General features: G+C 43.7%; 1 protein-coding gene across 8 annotated transcripts in view; it reads left to right on the plus strand.

Annotated features, from left to right (window-relative positions):
• SEMA4G (semaphorin 4G) overlaps positions 1–27470 on the plus strand; it is a 316367-nt gene that overhangs the window by 87323 nt on the left and 201574 nt on the right. For all 8 annotated transcript variants that reach the window (XR_011024252.1, XR_011024253.1, XM_068255250.1 and 5 more), the window contains one exon: positions 6740–6938. Coding sequence is in view for 6 of the 8 variants with exons in the window: in XM_068255248.1 (XP_068111349.1) it covers positions 6740–6938 (199 nt within the window). In the remaining 2 variants the exon portion in view is untranslated. The remainder of the gene's footprint in view (positions 1–6739; positions 6939–27470) is intronic.

A 27470-nucleotide genomic window follows, 5' to 3' on the forward strand; every position in this document is an offset into this window, starting at 1 on the left:
CTGCATGGTGGACACGTCAGTGCATCACCCTAAGCACTGTACCACTACAGTAGTAAGTGAAGCTACCGTAAAATGTACCATTAATGCTCAATGCAATAGAACCATTAGGTTGCTTAAAGGAGAACTGTAGTGAGAGGTATATGGAGGCTGCCATATTGATTTCCTTTTAAGCTATACCAGTTGCCTGGCAGCCCTGCTGATCTATTTGGCTGCAGTAATAATAATAATTATAATCCAAACATTTGTATAGCACTTTTCTCCTGTCAGACTCAAAGCGCTCAAGAGCTGCAGCCACAGGGACGCACTCAAGAGGCCACCCTGCAGTGTTAGGGAGTCTTGCTTTGAACTCCTTACTGAATAGGTACTTGACCTAGCCAGGATTCGAACCCTGGTCTCCCATGTCAAAGGCAGAACCCTTAACCAGTACACTATCCAGCCACTGTCGTGTGAATCCCACCAGAAACAAGCATGCAGCTAATCTTGTCAGATCTTACAAAAATGTCAAACACCAGATCTGCTGCATGCTTGTTCAGGGTCTAGGGCTAAAAGTATTGGAGGCAGAGGATCTGCAGGATAGCCAGGTAACTGGTATTGCTTAAAAGGAAATCAATATGGTAGCCTCCATATACCTTTCACTACAGTTCTCCTTTAAAGGGAACCTTAACTGAGAGTGATATGGCTGTTTCCTGTAAACAATACCAGTTGCCTGGCAGTCCAGCTGATCTTTGTGACTGCAATAGTGGCTGAATCACACCCTGAAACAAGCATGCAGCTAATCCAGTCTGACTTCAGTCAGAGCACCTGATCTGCATGCTTGTTCAGGGGCTGTGGCTAAAAGTATTAGAGACACAGGATCAGCAGGCGATTCAGGCAACTGGTATTATTTTAAAAGGAAAAATCCATATCCTTCTCCGTTTAGGTTCCCTTTAAGGATTTGTAGCATAAAAGCCAACTCACATTGGCTGGGATTCGAACCTGGGTCTCTCTGTATGGTGGACAAGCACACTATCCACTATACCAACTGAAGCTGGCCTGAAAATGCTGGCCTGAAAATGCTGGCCTGAAAATGCTGGCCTGAAATTGCTGGCCTGAAAACAAGCTGCATGCTTGTTTCAGGGTGTGATGCAGCTTGTTTTCAGGCCAGCAATTTCAGGCCAGCAATTTCAGGCCAGCAATTTCAGGCCAGCTTCAGTTGGTATAGTGGATAGTGTGCTTGTCCACCATACAGTGAGACCCAGGTTCGAATCCCAGCCAATGTGAGTTGGCTTTTATGCTACAAATCCTTAAAGGGAACCTAAACGGAGAAGGATATGGATTTTTCCTTTTAAAATAATACCAGTTGCCTGAATCGCCTGCTGATCCTGTGTCTCTAATACTTTTAGCCACAGCCCCTGAACAAGCATGCAGATCAGGTGCTCTGACTGAAGTCAGACTGGATTAGCTGCATGCTTGTTTCAGGGTGTGATTCAGCCACTATTGCAGTCACAAAGATCAGCTGGACTGCCAGGCAACTGGTATTGTTTACAGGAAACAGCCATATCACTCTCAGTTAAGGTTCCCTTTAAAGGAGAACTGTAGTGAAAGGTATATGGAGGCTACCATATTGATTTCCTTTTAAGCAATACCAGTTACCTGGCTATCCTGCAGATCCTCTGCCTCCAATACTTTTAGCCCTAGACCCTGAACAAGCATGCAGCAGATCTGGTGTTTGACATTTTTGTAAGATCTGACAAGATTAGCTGCATGCTTGTTTCTGGTGGGATTCACACAACAGTGGCTGGATAGTGTACTGGTTAAGGGTTCTGCCTTTGACATGGGAGACCAGGGTTCGAATCCTGGCTAGGTCAAGTACCTATTCAGTAAGGAGTTCAAAGCAAGACTCCCTAACACTGCAGGGTGGCCTCTTGAGTGCGTCCCTGTGGCTGCAGCTCTTGAGCGCTTTGAGTCTGACAGGAGAAAAGTGCTATACAAATGTTTGGATTATAATTATTATTATTACTGCAGCCAAATAGATCAGCAGGGCTGCCAGGCAACTGGTATAGCTTAAAAGGAAATCAATATGGCAGCCTCCATATACCTCTCACTACAGTTCTCCTTTAAGCAACCTAATGGTTCTATTGCATTGAGCATTAATGGTACATTTTACGGTAGCTTCACTTACTACTGTAGTGGTACAGTGCTTAGGGTGATGCACTGACGTGTCCACCATGCAGTGTGATCTGGGTTCGATTCCCAGCTATGGTATGATATATACTGGCTTTTAAAAAAGTATAATTCCCTGCCAGAAGACACCCTCCTCCCGGAGGGAGGAGGGAATAGGTTGAAGGGTTGAAGGGTTGAAGGGTTGGAGGGTTGGAGGAGGGAGGAGGGAGGAGGGAGGAGGGAGGTGGGAGGAGGGAGGTGGGAGGTGGGAGGTGGGAGGTGGGAGGAGGGAGGAGGGAGGAGGGAGGTGGGAGGAGGGAGGTGGGAGGTGGGAGGTGGGAGGTGGGAGGAGGGAGGTGGGAGGTGGGAGGTGGGAGGAGGGAGGTGGGAGGTGGGAGGAGGGAGGTGGGAGGAGGGAGGTGGGAGGAGGGAGGTGGGAGGTGGGAGGAGGGAGGTGGGAGGAGGGAGGTGGGAGGAGGGAGGAGGGAGGCCAATTAAAATCTCACTAGCAGAGAGTGTAGCAGCTGTCCCATAACTAATTAGTGTAGGCAGACAACTGAGTCAAATGGTATAAAGGACCTAGCTTGAAGGGAGGGTGGGCGGGTCCTCAAGCAGTGTGTTTGACCATAACATGTCTGCTGACAGTGAAATGGAGGGTAAAAATTTTGTTTTTTGATGCGAACTGGGCGAAGCGAACTTCCGCAAACGTTCGCCTGCGGGAGGCGAACGCGAACCACCGAAGTTCGCCAGGAACCGTTCGCCGGCGAACCGTTCGGCCCAACTCTACTCATCGCTAGATCCTGCTGAGCCAAAGAAATATTTATAATTGTAGTCTGTACATATCTTTTACAGTGCTTTATGATAAATTCACTTCTTAATTATTTTTACGCAGATATATCAGTAAGTTGAGATTACTGTTGACCTATAAAATCCGGTACATCAACATGTTTTTGTAAGTCACTATTTCACCTAATGACATTCCTTCCTTTAGCGTGACGCCCAAATCTCTCTGTGCTGCTTATTGCTGTTTTTTTGTATGCCTGCTGTGAGCTCATATCTGACCTTCAGTGTAAGCTTTTCTGGAGTTCACGTTATAATGGAATTCCATATCAAGAGTAGAAGGATTTGAAAGGACTAGTTCCACGCTGGTCACCAAGACTGCAAATCCATAACATAATATAACCTCTATAGAGTATCTATCAGTGATTGAAATGAATATGCTATAAACATGACTATTATTAAATATTTATAATTAATTAATAATATGTGGACAACTCTTACTCCAGTAAGTCAAATAGTAGTTGTAGATAAAAACTGAATTTATTATTTTTGCCGGTTTCACCTCAATCTCTAATTTTAATGGGGAAAAAAAACGAAAGTGGCCCCTACTTAAAATGTCTGGAAAAATATCTGACCACGGTGGCTTACTAATCCATGGGATCGTTTGCTTCTGATGTTGGGAGGGGCAATGACAGTCTTAAGCTGTGATGTTGGGTTGAAAGCCCCTCTCTATACTCTCTACTACAAAACCCACCTCCTGCCCCAAATGACCACTACTGTGACTAATTGTAAAATGTTAAAATATATGTAACTAAATACAAATAAGAAGCACATTTGTTCCAGAGTAAAATGGACCATATATTACTTTTCTCCTATGTTGCTGTCACCTATAGTAGGTAGTAGATATCTGACAGAACTGAAAGGTTTTGGCCTAGTCCATCTTTTCATGGGGCATTCTCAGTATGGCCTTTACTATTTATAAAGACACTTCCAGAAAAGGATTTATACAAAGATGCTGGTCAGCCTCCCTGCTTGCTGCACACTATTTTGTCAGTAGGACAGAGCAATTGCCCATCGCTAAGTGTTTTTGAAAATAAATAAAATCGTAAGAACCCCTCATAAGGAGATGGGATAGCCCAAAACCTGTCAGTTCTGTCAGATGTGTACTGCCTGCTATAAGTTACAAGAAGATAAGAGAAAGGTAAATTATATCTTATATAACACTGGAAGAAATGTAGTTCTTATTTGTATATGTGTATATGTATAATTTTTTTATTTTTTTTTTACAATTTTCATGATGGTGGACCTTTTCATATAGTTTGGTGTGATTTGCCTTCTTAAAACAGAAGAAAACTTGCAATAATTCAGCTTTAAGTGAACATCTGTGGTTACCCACAATGCACCACTACTGAATATGCAAATTATCTCTTTATGCCCCTGTAGCCAGGCTAGCATCCAGAACCGCTGGTATGCTGGTATATAGCAAGCCTATAGCTTTAAACATTACACAGCCAAATCAACACCACATGTAGACAGCCTGTTTCAGCCATATCAATCCCTGCCATGTACTGATAAGGACCAAAAGTCCAAAACAGGCTGTCTACTTGTGGGGTTGATGTCGCTGTGTAAAATGTAAAGCTTTAGGCTTGCTATATACCAGCGGTTCTGGATGCTAGCCTGACTACAGGGGAAAAAAGAAATAATTTGCATATTCATTAGTGGTGCATTGTGGGTAACCACAGATATTCACTTAAAGCTGAATTATTGCAAGTTTCCCTCTGTTCTAAGAAGGCAAATCACACCAAGCATTGCTTTTTAGTAGGGGGCTTTTCGGTCTCTTTTTGACCCCTATACCTTCCTAGTGGTTTGGGTCACCCTAAACTGCTTGGTTACTCTCTTTAATATAGTTTATAACTACCAAAGTGAATTAAAGAGTCATTAAACCACAGTGTCCATATCTCTGTACTCAGACATCCTAGATAAGGGTCCAGTTTAATTTTAGATGCTCTTTGTGGGGACATGCAGATAACTACAGCATGTAAGTAGGATTATACTTGAAGTACGAGGCATCAGTCCGTCTTGTATTTCTTAATCTTTTTTCAAGCACAAAGGATCATACAGGTATAGGTATAACAAATAAAATTGTCCGGCAAAGTGCAAGTGTAGAAACTTGGGAACAAATTAAAAAACTGTAATTCTTAAGCTATATCTACACGGAGCGATCCGGCGGCTCGATTAGCTGGCGGAACGACTCTTCCGCATCCCCACGCGTCTCGCATTCGATACCCACTCGTCCCCGCCGGCGCCGCTTATCTTCTGCACGATTCCCCGCTATTGTCCGCTCGCGGGGGTCGAGCGGGGAATCGCCGAGATCGGGCCTGTCGGATCTTATCAATCGAGCCGCAGTAGCGGCTCGATTGATCAGCCAAATCGGGACGTGTAGACTAGGCTTTAGAAATGGACTAGTTTTGCAAATTTGTAATGCTTTGAGTCTGCTGTGGTTAATCTGGTACATAAATTGTCTGCCACTAGAAGACTGCACATGTTTGGGTCATAATCTATTTCTGTCCCTGTCAGTGCCTACGGCCACACCAGCCTGAATTTCGCCGATCTCGTCCTTGTCAGTGGATGGGAATGAACTAGTTTACACGTCCATGTGTCAGGGTCTTGGGGATTAGAAATGAATTGTACTGAATTGAACTGGATGTAACTAGAGGGCTACAAAAAAAAAAAAAAAAGCACAAGGACGTTAGGAAAACACCTGCTCACTTGTTTGCATCATGTGTGCCAGGCCTTGGACCTTCTAACACTGTCCTGTCTGCTTTCTGATAGTTTGCATTGCAGTCGTATGACTACTCCCTTATTTTTCTGCAGATATACATTTGAAACTCTGTTGATCTGCTGTAACTGTTGTCTGATACATGCAGTAAATCTACCTTTTTTAATGTAAATTTGTTTAATTTCATGTTTTGGTTTGAACAGAACAACCATTATCTTAGAGAGCAAGCATTTGCATTGTCCTATTATTATTTTTTATTTATTTATATAGCACCAACCTCTTCTGTAGTGCTGTACACACAGTACAACACAAATAGTGGGAAGCATAGATACATGAGATGTTCAAAACAGTGTACAATCAGTGCATACAGCAAAACAAATACATACATAGTTGATGTTTGGTTTGAGACATCAACAATACTGGTATATGTTCATATGATAAATTACAGCAGAAGCACTAGAAGTAGGTCCCTGCCCTTGCGAGCTTATCCAGAGGGTAGTGGGTAAAAGACCTAATGGGAGACATGGGGGTTAGCGAATGAGGCAGTGAACCTCCATTGCTACTTATAGCAAATGTCCTACAGCAAGGGTAAGCATTGCCGGAGTTCTTGTTAAAGTATAACACTAGCTAATTGTTATTTTTATGGTTTACATAAAATGGACAAAGTGCAGACCCCAACGGGATTGGTGGGAGTAGAAACGGCTACTGTGGAGCTAAATGTTGTCCACAACCTATGGAAAGTCAGCACTAGTGGAAGAGATATAGAGAAATGCTGAACTCCATTATCTCAGTTGGGATTATGAGGTTTCTGAGCCATTTTTTCCTTTTGTATATTGCTTCTGAACAAGTAACTGGGTAACTTATGCCACACAAAATATAAAGCAAGGTCTGAAATGCAAAGTAGATAGATGTCAGTCTTGCTTGCATTTTACCTATTTAAAGATATTTTTATATTTATAAAAGTAAACTAAATGAAAATAGTGTACATTTTCTTCATGATAGTACTTATTTTTAATAATTTTTAATTTATCCTTTCAGGATGAACTTGGCAGCGCTGTGAGTCCATTTCAGATCTCTTTAATGGTGACCAGTGAATGCGGGACACAAGTGTTTTCTAAGATGAAGAAGAATTGGTCGTGTTACTTAGTGGCACTCTGTGCAATAACTATTGGATATACGTCAAAGAGGACAGCTGCCGATTTGGATACGACTCCCAGGCTAACCATAACATATAACGGTAACGCCACATTTTTCTTTCCTTCTGTGAGGAGAATCTTTCAGCCAGGGAAATGTAGCTTTATGCTTGCAGTACAGATAGCTGACTGATGCACTGATTATAGATAGACTCCTATCAGTGGCTTTCATCAGATGTTATTGACTGCTCTAATGAGCGTAGGGTGATGGTACTTGCTGGAAACAGCAGCTTGTGTTTGCAGTAGGAGAATTAATGCTGCTAATGATGATGAGGAGTTCCTCTATGCAGATTACTTAGGTAGAGATGAGCTGTGATGAGACTCCTGTGAAAAAGAGAAGGGGGGTGGGGGGAGTGTTGTGTGTGCTTCTTATGCCTTGTTAATGATGCGTTAACTGCCGATACATGACTGATTTCTATTGGGAGAAGCATTGCATTGATTGCTGGGTGTTCAGTGAGTGAAGTACACCTGTCATATGTAAAGAATGATAAGGTAGTTTCAACTGGATACTTTTTATGTGTGCTGGAAGACATTTTGCTACTACAACAATTGACTTCTTTAGTTTAAATGAATTGAAGGGAATACAGTATAGTCTTGGTTATCCGGCACTGACCGGGAATGGGTGATGCCAGATAAGCATGCTTTCTGGTTGCTTGAGGCCCCTTTCACACTTACTGTGTCGCTCTGCCTTGCGGTCAGCTCCCCTGCTGCTCACCGCTCACAATTGTCATTGGTCTGAATAATCAGAGCGATAGTAAACCAGTGACGTACTTCCTGTCAAGCAAGGAGTGCGTCACTGAACCAAGGGCGGGGCTATGAATATTAACCTGTTGGCGGATTTTGCTCTCCTGCCACAAGACGATCACACCGCACAAAGTGTAAATGTACTGAGGCCTGAGAATCCATGTTAAAAACAGGCTTAGCGTATACAGTACTCTACCCTACTCTATAAACATACCATGAACTCTGTATTAAATGTTAAAATACAATACATTAAAATATAATATTCTTGGGAGAGCCATGGAGCCTTAAAGCGAACCTGAAGTATGTCCCCCCCAAAAAAAGTTTCACTTACCTGGGGCTACTGCCAGCCCCCTGCAGCCTCCCTTTGCCCGCGCCGTCTGTAACGATCCACTGGTCCTCCGACACGGCTCCGTTTTGTTTCAGCTGACTTACAAGTTGACATCCACTGCGCCTGCGCAGCCCTGGCTGCCTGCATCCTCATTTGCACTCCAGCCGCCGGGAGCATCCTGCGCAGGCGCAGTACAAGAAAATCTCTACTTCTTCTACGCAGGACACTCCTGTCGATGGGAGCGCGACTGAGGGGTGCAGTGGATAGCAACTGAAGAAAGTGAAACGGAGCCACGCTGGGGGATCGGAGAATCGTTTGGTAACGGCCTGGGTACAGGGCGGCTGCAGGGGGCTGGCAGAAGCCCTGAGTATGTGAAACGTAAACCAAGCACAGAGCTAAACATGCTATTTGCTTACAAATCAAAATGTGGTAAAAAAAATGTTTCCTCTGTGAAATGAGAGTTCTGCATGTCCTAAAAATGGGATCACGTGGTCAGAAGTGGCCAATTTGAGACAATGATCAGCACTCTGCTTAAAGAGCTAATACTGTTAGTTGGGTTCCATGATCCTGTTGTCCAGACTGCAAAAAGGGTGGCACAGACTGAATCTCTCTGAGAAGCCTTCAGCCTGTAGCACTGACAGTCTGCAGTTAAGGAAGTCACCCGTGTCTGGGCTCCCCATTCTAGCCTACTTTAAAGAGGAGCTGTCAGCCATAATATCTCAGAAAAAAAACACATTTATAAGTAGAGAAATACTTGCTTTACTTACGGTACATAACATATGTATCGCACTGTCCACGTTTTGATTTTAGTGATTTTTATATAGTAAAAATGGATAGTGTAATGGTTAAGGGCTCTGCCTCTGACACAGGAGACTAGGGTTCAAATCTCAGCTCTGCCTGTTCAGTAAGCCAGCACCTATTTCAGTAAGGAGTTTCTTGGGCAAGTCTCCTTAACACTGCTACTGCCTACTGAGTGCGCTCTAGTGGCTGCCTCGCAAGCGCTTTGAGTCCGATAGGAGAAAGGCGCTATACAAATACTGCAATTATTATTATTATTATTATTATTATTATTATAAAAAAGGAGAAAATCCTTCTTAGGAATCTTCCATTTTAACTGTGTCTCTCTTGAAGCCAATCCTGATGTCGTTTCCTCCCTTACTCTCCTCTGCCTGATTGTGTATGCATTGCCTGCCCTCTTCCCAGTCTTCAGGTACTCCCACCTAGCTCTGCAATAGAAATTGCATTGTCTCATCATTAGAAATATTGGCCAATCAGAGAGGAACAGAGGTGTGGAAGGGGAAACCGGGAGGGAAAGCAGCTTCAGCCAAAAAAAGAAAACCCAGCATGCCCTGCAACTTCATTTGTGCTGCAATGTACCAAATAAGAGTCAGGTAAACTGAGAATTGATCATTTATCAACACAAAAAGTAATAGTTATTTTTAACTTTTGGATTGCCTGGTTAACATCCTTATTACTTGTTTACCAGATAAAAATAAAGAATTGATTTTTGATTTTATGCCAGACAGTTAAACTTTAAAAATGTTTGATTTGTTGTAATTTGCACAGGAAGTGGAGCTTTCAAAGAAATTGTGCTGTGGCGGGAAGACGGGTAGCATAAATGACTTTGCCTGGTTGTTGTGTTGATGATCATCTGCATGTAAGATATGTTAACTCTGTGACCCAGAGCAGGTGTATAAATAACATGTTTCTACTTGACAGTAACCAACAAACAAGTGTTGGTTTTTTAAAAGGTGATGACCGTTTGTAGCCAAGGAAAGGTTTCCAATTGTGATCTTGTGGTAATCCTAGCCAAAATTCTCCATATTGGCTGCAAAAGATGCAATTGCTTTCAGCTAAACAAGTTAGTAAGCAGCTTACCTGAACTGAAGGATTGACAACTGATGAAGCCAGCAGTGATGGGTGAAACCTGTTGTGTGTACCATTAAACATTTTATATTTATCCTAGCTGTGTTCATAATGAGAAGGTAAACTCACCTTCACCTGACACGGCCCTTGGGGCACCTCCTATCCTTTATTTGTGATGGTGCTGCCCTCTCTTGTAGTAATTTGCAGCCATCTCACCCCATATCTGACTGTACCCAATGTGAAAGCCAGCTGTGAAATGTCTACTGGTGGTCAAGAGAGAAACCAAAGTCCCAAAGGTTTAGCAAACTAGAAGAGGCAGTACCTGGTAAGCTGAATAAATAGTTGCCTAATTCTGGCAGGCTGTGTATGTGAGTTTCCACTTTTACACTCTGTATTATCCATTTGTTTTAAAGATTTTGTACAAGAAACAAGTCCAAATCATTGGATATCTCTATTTATGTGTGCTCTATTTTGTATGGGTTGCGCTTACTAATTTTGACTACCTGTTAAAAATATTCTTGTATAGCAGAAGAAGGAAGCACAATGCTCAACACATCTTCTTTGTGTGTCTTTACTGACATAGCCTGAAGTTTTTGGGATTCCCAGCCAGGGTGCATCCATAATTCTAATTCATTATTCATCACCATTTTATCAACAGGCCCCTTTTTTGTTTCTTGTTAAATTTTACTTTGAGATCTTTAGATAGTATTGTTCCCCCCAGTATAGGTAGCCAGTACAGTTGCTCGCAGAGTAGGTAGCCATTTTAGTTGCCCCCCCAGTATAGGTAGCCAGTATAGTTGCCCCCCCCAGTATAGGTAGCCAGTATAGTTGCCCCCCAGTATAGGTAGCCAATATAGTTGCCCCCAGTATAGGTTAGCCAGTATAGCTGCCCCAGTATAGTTGTCCCCAGTATAGGTTAGTCATATATGTGCCCCCAGTAGCCTGCTCCCCATGACCGCTGCTTATTTTACCTTGTGAGTGAGTCAGTGGCTGCCTCCTCAATGACAGTCCTGGGCCTCTTCTCGCTAATAGACCTCAGATTAGCTGCAACCCGCAGCGCCGCAGTGATGAAGAAATCAGAGCTGTGGAGTCGGTATAAAAATCATCTGACTCCGACTCCTCAGTTTATGAAACCACCGACCACCAGTAGATCAGAACTGCTAGTAAAGCTATGTACACACTATGGATAATTATTGCTTGAGGGCATATTCACAGTGGGACGTTGTCATAATGTGACGTTAAAGTCGCAACGCAGCATTACAACACAACAAAAAAGGTAAAGCACAATAATGCTGCATTACCGTGGCATACAGTAGATACAGTGGAGCATACAGGAAATTAAAAGTATGCCTCTCTGTATCTGTTTAACGTCTGCAAACAGTGAGTTATAATAACGCAACATTCACAACTCGACTTTAGCCTCGCACTGTGCATGCTGCTTAGGCTTAACATTACAGTGTGTTAACCTGTGTTATGACTTTATAACTCAGGACAATAATGCCCCACTGTGAATGCGCCCTAAAACTCCTCTATACAGGCAACAGATTATGAAAGAGCGCTGTACATGTAGCCTTTTTGCTATGGAGAATGGCGGGGGGGGGGGGGGGGGGTAAAGGGGTAGGGATAGAGAAGGAAGCTGTAGTTTCCCTGTAGCACTGACAACAATTGAAGTAAGCCAGGATGATGAATTGTGGACAATGATGTCCGGGAACAACTCTACACAGTTAAAGTGGTATGAAATTCAGCACTTCCTCTTTGTTCTACAAGATTATTTACAGTATAAAATCTACTAACACAAAAAAAATTATAGCAGAACAGCATTCAAACAGTTAAACAGCACTTAGTTGTTCAGTGGAAACTCCTTGCTTCAGTGGAAAGCTTCTGGCTGCATCCTAGAAGGTGATAACAGCATCTTTGTTTACATTCCTTTGTCAGATACATTTAGTAAACATTAGCAAAATACAGAAACTGAGCTGTACTGAGCTGGGAAGCAAAAAGAGCTGAGAAGTGATCACTAGATGGATTTTAATATATAAATACAGCAGCTTTGCAATAAAATCCAATGGCAGCTTTCAGGGCAGATACACTGTACTTTGGGACTTTGTAAACAGACTATATAAGTTGTGAACAAAAGCAAGTTTTATCCCACTTTAAAGATAATCTGTACTCTAAAATTCTTAAAATAAAAAGCATACCATTCTATTCATTATGTTCTTCTGGGCCTCTCTGTGCTGTTTCTGCCACTCCTTGCTGCAATCCTGGCTTGTAATTGTCAGTTTTAGGCAGTGTTTACAAACAAAAGATATGGCTGCTAACCTGCTTGTGATGGGCTGAGAGGAGCTCAGTCTGTGACTCATACAGAGCCTGCAGGGGGCGTGAAGAGGGTGTGTATAGCTTCTTCCTATCACAAGCAGAGCAGCACATTCCAGCCTGAGTGCCTGAGCCCGACAAAGCCGTCAGAGGAAAGAAGATTAGATTATATAACAGGAGATAATACAGCCACTGTGCAACTAGGAAGACTGCAGTTAGACAGACCATATTAGAACAGGTATAGGAACTTATAGGATAGAAGAAATAAGGCTGAAAAATTTGTTACAGAGTCTCTTTAGGTTTCATTCATGAATGATTGTTTTAGGTGACCAAACTATGAAGTCTGGAAATAGCTTTCCTCCCCTTGGCTTGCTTGATTACGGATTGATTGCCCCATGTTATCTTTTGTAATGCATCAAAGAACACCTGACTGATTGGAACAGAGGATTGTGTGTACAAGGTCCATATATTTTTGGCACACTTATTGCTTTTTGTTCTGTCAGTGGCAGCAGGCGTATGTACGTATTTCCATATGTCATTGGAAGGATTAAATGGATGTCATCTGCAATCAAACCTATACATATCTGTGTAGAAGCTTATCAAGCCAAAGTGTTCTAAGCTTTTCTGACACAACTCCAATATGATAATGATGACATACTGCATATGGGGACTTTCATGCCTGTTCATGTATGAGTGTGTGTAATAAAGTTATTCTCATCTAGTATGTTGCATATGGCGTACCAAACATTAATCTGGGGCCTGCATTGGGGTAGCTTGTGCACAGTATTGATGTATGTAGACTTAATGTGTCCATACACAGTACAATTAAATGGTCCGATTTTCTTATTTATTCAACCAAAAAAAATTAATAAGCATTATTTTTTAGATCGATGATCAATTATTCAGTTTCTTTTCAATAAAAATCTGATCAGATATGTTGAAAAAAATCAGTTTGATTGCTTTGAAAATCGAATGGTGTATGGTAGGTTTGATAAAATAATTGAATAGATCAAAGTGTTATTAAAAAAAAAAAAATATTGTGTATGGCCATCTTTAGCTAAATGTTATATTAGCGATTTTATGTTTTATATCCTTGTCCATGATTCTCAGCAGACAATTAACAAATGTGTGTGACCGAATGCCAAGAAACAGGACGGAAATTCATGTTTGTGCTTTACACGTAAAATGATAACTCCAGTATCAGTGGGGTTGACACTTTCTGTTCTGTCCAGGCTGCTATTTTCCATGCAGCTCTTTTTATTTGTTTCTCTAGTTGTTGCTCAAAAACTGCTGTAAATAAGTTTTTGTTTTTTTTTCTATATTGATGTATGACCTTGAAGCCCCAATTCAGGTTCAGATTTGTATTTAGTGTATAAATATGTATTGTGTAAATATTGTATACATATTGTATGTATTTATTTATTGTTTTCGATTAATTTTGCACATATGTTTATGTAAATACGCAATGTAGTTTTTGCAAAACATAAAAAGAAAGTACCAGCTGTATTCATTTATAGATTTTCGGCATTATGGATGCTCCATAATATGCAAATAATTCCAAGTGGATGCAGGATTATGTATATTTTTAATGCAAATGTATGCAACTTGAAAATGGACCAGTCAGATTCCACCTTGGTCGGATACGATTGGTTAATTTTCAAGCTGCATATGTTTGCATAAAAAATCTCATAAATTCTGCATCATCTCAGAATAATTTGACTATCCAAACTTGGCACCCTACAGCTGCCTGCTCACTCCAGTCATGGGCATGAAGTGGGGTGAATGATAGTTTTGTCAGTTGAATCCACACCTCCCTGCTGAGACCCTATCACGGCTGCTGGTCTCTAGTAGGGAAGCTATTGAGGATCTATGAATTTGTGAAACGGGCATCTTACATTACTTTGAAAACCTGCAGCATTTTTCCTTTCACAAATTTCTATGTGTATAAATGAACATAATCTTCTTTTAGAGGCATATATAAATGTTGAGCCTGATCTGGTGCTTTAATTACGGCATGCATTGCTTCTGAACAGTTTTGGTTAGAGGAATGCTCCTCTAGCTTTATCTGATGTCTAATCTACAGTATATGCTTTATCAGATATTTTATCACTTTATTTCACATTTCTGGGAGCACAGAAAGGGTTAAGCCTGTGTTTATTTATGAGCAGAGAGCGTGGCAGAGCTCACAGCTCTGATTCGAAGCTGATCATAGGATCCAATTGGACATTGGACACGTTGATCTGGCTAACCAAACACGGAACACACAGCAGTGAATTGTTTCAGCAACTGTATGTGAAATAAGGACTTTTTATTGTGTCCTGTGCAAAAAATTCAGGTCCACTTTAATTCTGTAGTGAACAGGGCTAATCACAATGCCCAAGTTACCCTCCCCTGTCCATAAACACTCACATTGGTAGACAGACACAGCAGCATGTAGGTCGGGGAAGGGCAAAAGGGAAATGGGCGCAGCATACACTACCATATGCCGCAATACGTATTACGGCTATAGCAGCAATCAGACAGTAATTTGGGCATTTTATAAGGTGATTTTCTGGAGCTAAATAAATATTTGATCATGGTGTCATTTACCTACTATATGTATAGTGCGTGTAGTGGATTGAGCAGATGTGCAAATATATTTGGAAACCGTGCATTAGTTCTGCTGATGGTGTGTGACAGAGCTGTCTGATAGTTCAGTCAGGTGTGCGATATGTATTGGTGCTGTTGCTTGAAGGAGGATGTTTTCATTTTGTTTCCCTCAGATCTGTCTAAGATTGCAGTTACAGGAGTCCATGTCTCCAGCTCTGCTCAGAAATGGCAGCTTTCTTGCATGTTTTTCCCATCATTAAACACTCTGACTTGCTCAATCTCCTTGGCAGTGATTTCCATAGACTTTCGGTAATGTGAAGATGTGATTTCACGAGGACACCTGTGGCAAACGTGGGATGGAAAATCCCCCACAGATGGTTTTATTGACCTTGGAAAGGTGCAAATAATTAGATGATACATTTCTAAGCCTCTTTTTACTCTAGTCAACGCTGAGGTAACTGTTATTTCCGTATAGCAGAAATCTCTCCCCCACCTTAGACAATAATTCTTTCTGAAGTCTTAACTTTATGAATTCATTTCCTGGAAACCTAATCTAAAATGTGGTGAGTTGCAGTGTCTAATTTTAGTTATACTTTTTGACTCAGCTTTACTGTATGCCCAACCCTCATCTCACCCACCTCTTAATTGTCCTCAGTGTATCCCCCTCAGCACAACCCTTCGTGTCTAGTATCTCGCAGAATACACTCAAACAGCCCTCTCTAAAACATTTACATGACACCTTCTTCTTTACTCTACTCTGCAGGTAGTCCTTGGTTAACGGTCGAGATAGTGACTTCTTAACTTGTATATGTCCAAACACTGTGCCATCTCTGTCCCCTGTACCCTCTCTATGCCTCCCTGTGCCTCCAGTGTTTTCCTTCTGTGTCACCTGTTCCCCGGTGCTTTCAGTAGCCCCCCCCCCCCCCCCCACTCCACCACCACCACAGTGTGTCACCTCTGTCCTCATGTGTCCTCAGTGTACTGCAGCAAAATGTAATTTTACAGGTTCGAAAAACACCTTTTTTTTTTTTTCTTACATTTTTAACTGATTTTCTCAAAAACTACAAGGTGTTTTTTTTTTTTTTTATGTTTTCACTTGTTCCCACAGAATCACATTTCAAATTTCAAACTGTTGTTTTGGGTGGGTCATTCATAAGTTGGTTGTTCTTAAGTTGGGGAAATTACCTGTATTTTATAAAACATAATGAGCACTGTACATTCAATCCACGGCCTCGCTATCCTCTATAAAAATCCCTAAGTGTCTCTGCGTCCCATGTCCCTGTGTGTGTCCCTTTTACGCTCTGTGCATGTGCAGGGACGCAGAGACACTGAGGGGGAGTGACGCGCGGCAAAGGACGGCGTGCCAAGGGGCGGACGGGCGTGAGCGCAGGCGTGTGTGGCGGCGCAGTGACAGACCTAGCTCGTTTATAAAGGGGCTAAGGTCACTAGTGGTGACATAATACAGTAGAACCTTTAGAGCCTTGCTACCCTATGGGTACATGACAGAACACTGCTGAATTGTCCAAAAGGCACAATATAGTTTAATTCATTTATGCACATTTTTGACAATATTTTTAACAGTCACTTTGAAAGGAAATTTGTAGTATTACGGAAGGAAAGGTGCAATGGTTTAAATGGAGAAGCCATACTAAGTCTGTGCTACAGAATGCAACAGGACTCCTACGTACTGCCACAGTGGGTGAAGTAGACACTCATAATCTTGTGGACCAATGCCTGACGTGCCACCTTTTTCCAGCCCACGTATATAGACTTTTTTTGGACACAAGAAATTGATTGATCTGACATGTTGGGCATAGATATGGCCCAGCTTTGGAGAACTCATGGAGAAGCACATGATCAGTTTGACCAGCTGACAGATTTGTAAGCCTCTGATTTGCTGAGATGACTTCCTGGTTTAACACATGATCATGACCAGCAAATCAGAGGCTTACAAATCTATCAGCTGATCAAACTGATCATGTGCTTCTCCATGAGTTTTCCAAGGCTGGGCCATCTCTAGTTGGGCAATAGAGTCATGGTAGATTAGATCAGTGTTATCAACTTGGCTGGAAATAGAACAGGAATATCTGTGTGCATGGCCTGTCTAACCATAACTCCCAACTTTTTGAGTTATGAAAAAGTGACACATTCAGACATGCCCCTGCCACGCCTCTAATCAAGCCTAGTCACACACCTAGTCACAAATATCACTCAGAATTCATATTATAAGCAAAAGATGTAGTTTTATCATTTAAACTACAGTGGTCATCATTACCATAGTTTTATTTCACAATAACATTTACAATTAAAGTTTAGAATCAATTAAAATTAGGTGCTCAATGACACATGCATTGAAGTATACCATAGCTAAAATCTATGAACTATTGACCCTTTTTATTGCGTTCCTGCTCTTAGAAGCCATTTTCTGCCAGGAAAGTGGTGTATGGTTGTAATTCCTTATCAGTGAAGGTTATGCTATAGTCCGACCCAGACAGAAACTGTCACTTGCATACCTAATTTTTAACTCTTTCAGTAAGAGAAAGAAAAAAAGTAAAACAGTATAGTTATCTTTGTGATTGTCACTGTACATGCACGTCTATCTCATTATGTCACATGCCAACTCATGTATCCTATAAGGATCAGATTAGTTTTATGCTAAATCTATTTTATACAGACCTTTTGAAATAGAGCATTGAACATAGGAAATAATTCCTCTGCTATTATGAATACAGTCATCTCAGTCTTTAGGCGTGTTTTTTTTTTTTTATATATCATTGCCTATTGGAAACGCTCTAGAGATCTACAAAAATACCTGTTTACCTTTCCAGAGATTACAAGAACTCCTTGCAGATGTAATTATCTTTCACAGATAAAGCTGTCAGAGTAAGATACAATATTGTGATAGCTTCCACTTACAGCCATCACTGCAGCATCCTGCCCACATACTATAAAATTGCTGCTTAGCACTACGGAGATGTCTCAGTACCTGGAACATATGACAATTGCTTTAATACATATCCATATTACAGCACATTATGCCAGCTATCCTAGAAAGATTGGAGCACTGAGGACTATATCAGCCCAGGAAGAATGAAAGAGATCATACTCTGTAAAATACAACATACGTATACTGTATGTGACGGACAAATGGTATACTATACACTGTACAATTTATGGCTGATTCTTTGTACTATTGATATTTCCCAGACCAAGAATTGATCCAGAAATATTTTATGTTTTAGCACCTTGCACTACTCAATCAATCAGATTTTAGTAGAAATCCCACTGAATATTGATGGCATGACTTGCTTTGTACAGTTTCATGCAGCACAAAACTATGGGACTGACTGTTGGTCAAGCACTGTTTCCCCAGCCTCTTCCCATAAACCCTTGCTTTTGGGATGCAATAAAAAAATTAACATGTTGGAAGAATATTTGATCGATAAAGTGACCAAATTGATGTCTTTATTTGCAAAAATGTGCAGCTATTTAAAAATGACACTGACCATGTTAGGAACACTATGGCATTATTGAATAATACCTCCTCTTACCCACTCAACACTCTCAGTTCTTTATGGCAATGGGGTCCACAAGATGTTGGAATGTGATACAATCAAATCAACATAGAACAGAATCTTAATTTCTGCAGGACTATCAGCTATACGTTTGGGCTACCCTTTTGGTCCCATAGCCTAAACCACCTCCAGCCTGGACTGTTGACAATAGGCAGAATGTGTAAATTGGTATGAGTCAGCAGAAATTCAGATTGATGAGATCAGACTATTCATCAGACCAGCTGTTTTTTGTTGAGTCTGTGCCCATTAAAGTCTCAGCTTTCTGTTTTTGCCTGGCAGGAACAGAACCAGAGAAGGCTCAATATGTTCATTCTGACACCTTTTTGTGCCCAACACACTTATGAAGAGTGTTTGTTTGAGTAACTGTAGTCTTTCTGTTTTCTTGAGCCAAACTGACGTTTTCCAGTGTCCTCAGGAGAACTGTCGCAATTTTCTATGGACCAATTCATACTGACCTGTTCCATTTGATCCATTGCAATCCACTTTAGGAAAATCTGACCCACATGCATTATTTCAGATGGGATTGCTTTGACGTTCATCTGATAAATAGCTACCCTCGTCCCTGGAGTAGCAGTGGTCCATGCCAGTGATGCAGCAAATTTGTCAATATGGATATAGTTCCATTCCAGCATAGCATGAACACAGTTTTATTTAGAGGTAAACGCACATCTTATTGTTATGTGTACACATGTATTTTAAATCTTACTGTTTCATCAACGTAATGGTTCTTTGAATCTGCATTGAGTAAAAAAAATCTATAAAATATAGATAGCAAAAGCAAATATCGGAAAATGTTAAAATTGTTACTCTTCTGGGCTTTTAACTGGTAGTGTTGGTGTCATGCAGCGTGTACCTCCCAGGTGGAGAGTTCATTGATAATTCCTCTAAGGAGACAGAAGAAACGGGAGGAAAAACTAATAATTTACCTGGGAGTAGACAGATTTATTCCAGAACCTCCTTGAAGCAAAACAGATGGAACAATTAATGGAGGTGCTAATGAGGACATTGAACTTGCCGTCAATCATGCAATCAGCACTGTACGTTTGCTCTCAGATGCTTAGTGAAGAGGTAATTACGAGCTTCACAAATCTTTTTTTTTTTATGTAGAACAAATGATACAGCTGTAGACTCCTATTTAGCACTGTGGATAATTGGAGTGGCGCCAGCAAGTTGTACCAATCATGGTGTACAAAGATGGATAACCCTTCATGTTTGTATAATTTTGTGCTGTGCTTATAAGATCTCTTTGGTCACTACTGCCCTGGTGCCAGGTTGTGAGGGACACCTGTGCTCTTTGGCATTGTTGGTGCTGTGTTTTGGTCATCTGTAGTCTTCTGGATTTTTAGTTTTTTGTTGTGGGGGACACCTGTTTAAAATTGTTTGTCACATGTTGTATGGGACTCGTGTGCCTTTGAAATTGTAGTTGGCATTTTTTGTAGGACACCTGTAACTTTATAAATGTCGGTGACAATGTGGGGCATCTGTGCCCTTGTGACTGTTGATGCCATGTTGTGTGGGATGCGTGTTTACTTCAGGTTTGTTGGTGCCATGTTGTGTGGGACACCTGTGCATTTGACATGTCCTGCGCTAGTTGGGATTGTTGGTGCTATATTGTGGAGAACGCCTGTGCACTTTGGAATTGCTGGTACTACGTTATATTGTGTGAAAAACTGTGCACTTTGGGATTGTTGGTGCTTTATTGTTCAGGGCACCTAGGCTCGCCAATAAAACTGGTTCACGAATGTTGACCAGGATTAGAGAATACTGGGGGAAATAAGTAACACAACCCTGTACTGTATTTTTAAACTAGCCCTATAGTGGTTTACAATGTGCTGAAATGGTGATGTGCAATCTTACCACCTCAGGAAGCTCCTGTCACTAACTCTCTTTTGAGGCCAAGCCAGTCCCTATAGTAAGAGAAGAATCTGACTATGGATTTGACTTCCTGCCCCTTTCCATGTGACTGCTGCTTGACCTTTGCATTGTTTTCAAGGCCAGGCTATGATTTGGAGGGAGAGAGATGGCTGGGGATGCCAAAAACATGGCAGGTCACAAGGAATCCAGCAAACCTCTGGAAACCATTGTGGCTTCTCAGAGCTCCGTTTAACAGTATTTACAAAGGAGGATAGGCAGTATAAAGGAGGTAAGGCTGCATTGTACACAGACCCTTGTCCCATTGACTGTGCTTCCTTTAGGGATGGTCAGTGACATGCAAATAGTTCCAAATTGATGCCAGTTGCACCCAATAAATAGTGGTTACAGGCTGCACAGATATCGCCGGAGGGTGTGATTAGTGGCAAAAAAGTAGTGCTAATGTTGCTGGAGATTGCGGAAGGGGGTGGGGCTAGGTTAGTGTTAGGTTTCAAGAAAAAGAGGGGTAGTGTGAGAAGAGCAAGGCAATAGTAAAATATATTCTACAAGCGGCTTTCCCCAGCGCCCAAATTATCACGGTACCTTTTTTATATACAGTAATTGCAGGTATGCAGAATAGCTATTCAGTTTTTATAGTCACTTCCTGTTTACATAAAAGCAGTCAAGAGAATTTAAGCTTCTTTGATGTAAAACAGTCATAAGAAATTGGTTAATTTTTATGTTTAATTGTAAGAGCAAGCTAAAAGTGGTTTGAAGTATCTCAACTTTTTGCATAGTCATGATGAAGACCTTGGTAATCTATGCTTTGTGGCCACTATTTTACTTAGGAACCACAAATTCTATGCTGTATGGAACTACTGTGAAACCTCTAGACCTGCACTATGTGATATCACTGGCACAGTGTCGTTGTCTTCCCCAGTTCCCTAGGCACTGCCTTGTATTAGATCCTCTCTCTCTCTTTGTAGCAGCAAGCTGGGTGATAGAATGTTATCTTGCATTTCTTGCAGTTGTCTTTAACTTGGGCCAATAAATGTGACTTACAGCCTCAAACCAGGAACTAAATTTATCCAAGCAGCGTACGTGGCTGTATTGGAAATGATTGTTCAAGGAGGAGGACTGCCAGGGGCACCTGAGAAAAATATTAGCTGTGTGCTTGTAACAGAGAGAAAAGGGTCATATTCATAGTTCTCCTGTTCTGTATTGAATAAATTCTTTATGAGGGTGTCACAGGAGCCCTCAGTGGCTGACCGCACTTAGCCTTCTAAACGGTGCCAGCGCACAGATCGTGCGAACTCTGGTCGCAGTCAATGCGCAGGAACCGTTAAGAATTAGCCGCAGACAACTCAGAAGGGAGCCTGTGAGACACGGGTAATTACAACGTCACCTACTGGTTCAGAGTAAACTGCCACCACCGCGGTTACTATGGGACCGTGGGGCCCACTAACTGACTGACTAATCCTGCGAATAAAACGGTTAAACACACGATATTCTGTCTAGCCAACAACAGACAAACAGTAGCGTATCTTCAGAGACCCGGGATCATTTCTGTGTGTGCTGATAAGCAGGGTAGCGAAACAGTGAATGACTTGGGGAAAGTCGTTTATTCACGCAATATAAATAATTAATATATACAGACAATTATGAAAATCAACAACTATTAAAACCGTAATAGCCAGTATGAAAAATAAAAGAAGGGAGAAAAATACTTAGTTCCTGGAAAGATGTCCTTATTGTGGGAAGAATCATAAAGTTCTTGGTTTCAAAGTCCAGAGTTCAGACCAGGTGGATGCCAGCATATCCTCAAGCTGGCATCTGATGAGTGCAAGATGGTTCAGTGTGGAGGACACTGAGTTTGGGTCCTCAGCCATTCTTATGCCCCTGCTTCAGTAGGAGGGAGTGAGGGCGGGGAGCCATACACCCCCTTCAAAGATGAGATGAGCCCTCCCCTTGTACTGGGGCTAGAAATCATATCTACCCATATATGGGCTCTATCTCACAGAACCGTACAGGTCAGGGCAGATTTATTAACATTTTCAGGTCTGTCTCGATTTACCCAGCGCCCTGATACCAGACATGAGGGGTGGGACCCCTGTGGTATCATCAGGGCACTTTGAAACTGCCTAGCTGGCAGTCCTTACCTCCGAAGGTTCTGAAACTTCCTCAGAACCAGCACCGGGGCTCATGCTACACTTCCCCCACGTTTGGTGAAGCTGCCATCTCAGGAACCCCAGAAATATGACAGATCTGGGAAGTTATGGATTATGCCATGAGACTGAGGTTGTGTTCTATCTGCTAACAGCTGACTTTCCTTTGATCTTTAGCAGAGAGCAGAGTGTCCAGACCTCCCGTGGATTCGTAGCCTGCTTGGCTGCACCTAGGCATCCTTTGGTTAATTAACATCTCCATGAGATCAGCTAAGTGTCACCTGGTTCCCAGAGCCAAAAGGGAAATTGTGCCTTCCACAGGGAATATGTCCAAGCTAATTAACACCTTCCCCCCAGGCTGTCATTTCAGCTAAGACAGATTTCCCAGCTGTTCCTAAGCAGAGGGATACTGCACATCAGATCTTGGTTTTATTGATCTGAGGCGCAATCGATGCAGGAATCGAGTGCGATCGTTCTTTTCTTCACGGGCGGTTCCAGGACGCGCCTGCGTCCCCGCAATTGTCCGTGACAGCCCTCCCCCTTGTCCGTGGCTTAGCCATTCATCCGCAAGATGTGTGGCGGCGCCGCTAACCTGGCTGACGGGCCTCGAGTTGCCGGTACGGCGGGAAAACCTATTGGAGCCTGTGGCTCGGTTCCCCTGGACCGGTCGCGGTCTGCTACCCTCAGGGTTGACCCAACATGGACCGTTCTGGACAGGGCGTTTGCGCCACTGCAGTCGGACGTGGTGTCTGCCGGGACTGCTGACAACGGGCAGTGGGTTGGTTAGGTCAACAGCCAGCCCACGCAGGGTTCCCCTGCTGAGTGGCTGTGGACCTAAGGGAACCCCGCGGGAATCCCTGGACCTTCCCAGCTCCTGACAGACGGCACATGCCCTGCAGTAGTTTGCTACATCCCTGTTCATCCGAGGCCAATAAAACTGGTTCCGAATACCGGCGAGTGTCTTGCGGACACCCGAGTGCCCTGTCAGAGGATTACCATGTGCGGATTTCAGCACATGTCCCCTGAACGCACTCGGGACCACAAGCCACTTGGTATTCGCGTGGGATCTACCTGTAGGGGGCTGTACAGACTCACTGTACAGTCTCCCACCTTCCCAGTACACCTTGAAAGCGGCCCCGTCCGCGAGGGGCTCAGCGGCTTGCTGCCTGAGCACCTCCAGGCTTGGGTCACTTTGTAGTGCGGCTGAGAATACGGCGCTGTCAGTTTCAGCCAACTGGCTCATGTCACACGAGGCCAGCGGCTGAAAGGTCTCATCCCTGCGGTCAGAGGAGGGGGAGGAGGCCGGAACCCCCTCCACCTGTTCTGAGCTCGGGTTCTGAGCAGTGCAGCTGCGCGGTACTGCTAGCACAGGTACACTGTCAGAATGGCACAGACGGACATTACTCAAATCATCATTGCATGCAGTAATGACATTGACAGGTATAGACATTTTTTCATTACAGACAGGTTGTACAGTAAACTCAGGTACAGTTACAGCATCATCACAACAGACAGTCTGTACATCAAACTCAGGTGCCTTTGAAGCAGGCACTGTTGAACCTGGTACCCTTGAACTGGGCACATTCAACCCACCTCCCCCTGGTGCTCCCCCAAGTGTATAAAGTACCTGGTGGTGGGTGGAGAGTCCGTCTCCTTCCGTGAGCGACAAGGCGGTCGTGGCAGGTTCATAGTAGGACACAAGCTTGCCCAAATCAGTCCCCAGCAACACAGGGACTGGGAGATCCTTCATAACCCCAACAACCCTTTCGCGGATCCCTAATCCCCAATCCAGCTTCACTGTCGCGTGGGCTATGTGAAAAAGGGTGCCCTCTACTCCAGTAAGGGCAAGGGATCGGCTGGAGCTGATGCTCTCCTTTGGCACAAGGTGTGAGTGAACTAACGTGATGTCAGCTCCGGTGTCTCGAAATCCGGTGACAACTTTGCCGTTCACTATAACAAGTTGCTGCTGGTCGGTTCGGTCGCGGATTTCCTTTCCGCGGGCAAACAGGACAAAATCTGATGATCCAGGCTGTGGTTCGCTGGCGGGTTGCCTCTGCTGTGGGTGAGGTGCAGGTGATGCAGATGATCCAGGTGCTGGTGGTGTCTGTCTCCGCTCCGGACAGTCGAATTTCATGTGTCCGGGCTGGCGGCAGTAGTGACAGGTGACCTCTCCAGGCGCTGCAGGCCTGGGTGCAGCAGCTGCGCTGGGTGGCCTCTGTGGCGGACGGCTCACAGGGGCAGGAGGGTCTGCCGAGGTATTGGGCTGACCTCCTCTCCAGCTGGATGGGACAGTTCTGCGGGTATCAGCCACCCGGGTAGTTGCAAAGGTCTCAGCAAGGTCTGCAGCGACAGTGGCTGAAGCCGGCCTGCGTTCTAACACAAACTGTCGTACATCAGCAGGGCAAATGTTCAGAAATTGTTCGAGGACTATCAAGTCCTCCAGGACGCCATAAGACCCTTTGGTGAGGCCTAGCGTCCACTGGCGGAGTGTGGTGAGCAAGCTGCTGGCCACATCTCGGTACGAATCAGAAGGCTTTTTCTGCCAGGCCCTGAACTTTTTCAGATAGGCTTCTGGCGTCAGCTGGTACTTAGTAATGATAGCGTCTTTTATAGCAGCATAATCATTATCCTTCTCCGCCGGCAATTCTGCGAAGGCATCAAGCGCTTTGTAGCGCAGCAAAGGTGTCAGATGTCTGGCCCACTGGTCTTGGGACAGACGATACTGACGGCATGCTTTTTCAAAAGACCGCAAAAACAAGTCAATGTCTGTGTCTTTTTCAATATTAGCAAATTTAAATTTTGCACTTACGGGTGGTGCAGCTCCTTCAGCAGGGAGGCTGGGCGGTGAACTCCGGCTGGCCTGTTGAACCTTTGCCATGTTGAGCTCATGCTGTCGTCTCTCCCGCGCCTCTGCAGATTGGCGCTCCCGTTCTCGCTCAGCGGCATCCCTCTCTGCGTGGCGTTCAGCAGCAGCAGCAGCTTGCCGCTCCCGTTCCTCCCGCATTTGGCGCTCTTCACGCATGTACTGCAGGTACTTGTCCAGGTCAGTGTCCATCAGCTTTTGTAACGCCTGCTGCATTAGCGGATCAGTACAAACGGACAGTCCAGTACTGGCCGGTTCCAGGCGAGTACTTTCAGAAACGCTGGGATTGGGGTCCACACTGACATTCTCCGGCGTAACTGTTGATGCAGGGCCCTCAGGATGCACAACCTCTGTACGGTCAGGAGTCTCAGTCTCTGGTTCCCCTCGATTGTCAGATGGGCTGGTATCCACTTCAGCGGACACTCCCGGCTCCCGCAGTTGCTGGGTATCCCATTGAAACAATTCCGTTACCAGGTCCTGTTGTTTCTTGCGGCCGACATCAATGCCTCTCTCTTGGCAAAGATTTTGCAGGTCCGCCAGGCCCATTTTCTTGTAGTTCCCGGACATTTCCATGCCAAATAAAATAAAACTTTTGGGGAGGGGTACTGGCTTCACAGTCTCTCTGTATATGTATAAAAAATATATTGCCTTCCAGCTACACCAACGAATTAGTTCGTTTCTCGATAGCGCTAGCGCTATCGCAGATACTTTCAGCACAACACAGGTCCCAACCGCTGCCTAACACTGTCACAGGAGCCCTCAGTGGCTGACCGCACTTCGCCTTCTAAACTTTGCCAGCGCACAGATCGTGCGAACTCTGGTCGCAGTCAATGCGCAGGAACCGTTAAGAGTTAGCCGCAGACAACTCAGAAGTGAGCCTGTGAGACATGGGTAATTACAACGTCACCTACTGGTTCAGAGTAAACTGCCACCACCGCGGTTACTATGGGACCGTGGGGCCCACTAACTGACTAACTAATCCTGCGAATAAAACGGTTAAACACACGATATTCTGTCTAGCCAACAACAAACAGTAGCGTATCTTCAGAGACCCGGGATCAGTTCTGTGTGTGCTGATAAGCAGGGTAGCGGAAAGTGAATGACTTAGAGAAAGTCGTTTATTCACGCAATATAAATAATTAACATATACAGACAATTATTAAAAATCACAATTATTAAGACAGTAATAGCCAGTATGAAAAATAAAAGAAGGGAGAAAAATACTTAGTTCCTGGAAAGATGTCCTTATTGTGGGAAGAATCATAAAGTTCTTGGTTTCAAAGTCCAGAGTTCAGAGTTCAGACCAGGTGGATGCCAGCATATCCTCAAGCTGGCATCTGATGAGTGCAAGATGGTTCAGTGTGGAGGACACTGAGTTTGGGTCCTCAGCCATTCTTATGCCCCTGCTTCAGTAGGAGGGAGTGAGGGCGGGGAGCCATACACCCCCTTCAAAGATGAGATGAGCCCTCCCCTTGTACTGGGGCTAGAAATCATATCTACCCATATATGGGCTCTATCTCACAGAACCGTACAGGTCAGGGCAGATTTATTAACATTTTCAGGTCTGTCTCGATTTACCCAGCGCCCTGATACCAGACATGAGGGGTGGGACCCCTGTGGTATCATCAGGGCACTTTGAAACTGCCTAGCTGGCAGTCCTTACCTCCGAAGGTTCTGAAACTTCCTCAGAACCAGCACCGGGGCTCATGCTACACTTCCCCCACGTTTGGCGAAGCTGCCATCTCAGGAACCCCAGAAATATGACAGATCTGGGAAGTTATGGATTATGCCATGAGACTGAGGTTGTATTCTATCTGCTAACAGCTGACTTTCCTTTGATCTTTAGCAGAGAGCAGAGTGTCCAGACCTCCCGTGGATTCGTAGCCTGCTTGGCTGCACCTAGGCATCCTTTGGTTAATTAACATCTCCATGAGATCAGCTAAGTGTCACCTGGTTCCCAGAGCCAAAAGGGAAATTGTGCCTTCCACAGGGAATATGTCCAAGCTAATTAACACCTTCCCCCCAGGCTGTCATTTCAGCTAAGACAGATTTCCCAGCTGTTCCTAAGCAGAGGGATACTGCACATCAGATCTTGGTTTTATTGATCTGAGGCGCAATCGATGCAGGAATCGAGTGCGATCGTTCTTTTCTTCACGGGCGGTTCCAGGACGCGCCTGCGTCCCCGCAATCGTCCGTGACAGAGGGCATTTGAAAATGAAAGGAAATAAAATTTGGTGACTGTTTTGGTACTTACGAGGATATACAAAATGTATGCAGGTACAACG

Source organism: Hyperolius riggenbachi, chromosome 10, assembly GCF_040937935.1.
Source record: "Hyperolius riggenbachi isolate aHypRig1 chromosome 10, aHypRig1.pri, whole genome shotgun sequence".
Lineage (NCBI taxonomy): Eukaryota > Metazoa > Chordata > Amphibia > Anura > Hyperoliidae > Hyperolius > Hyperolius riggenbachi.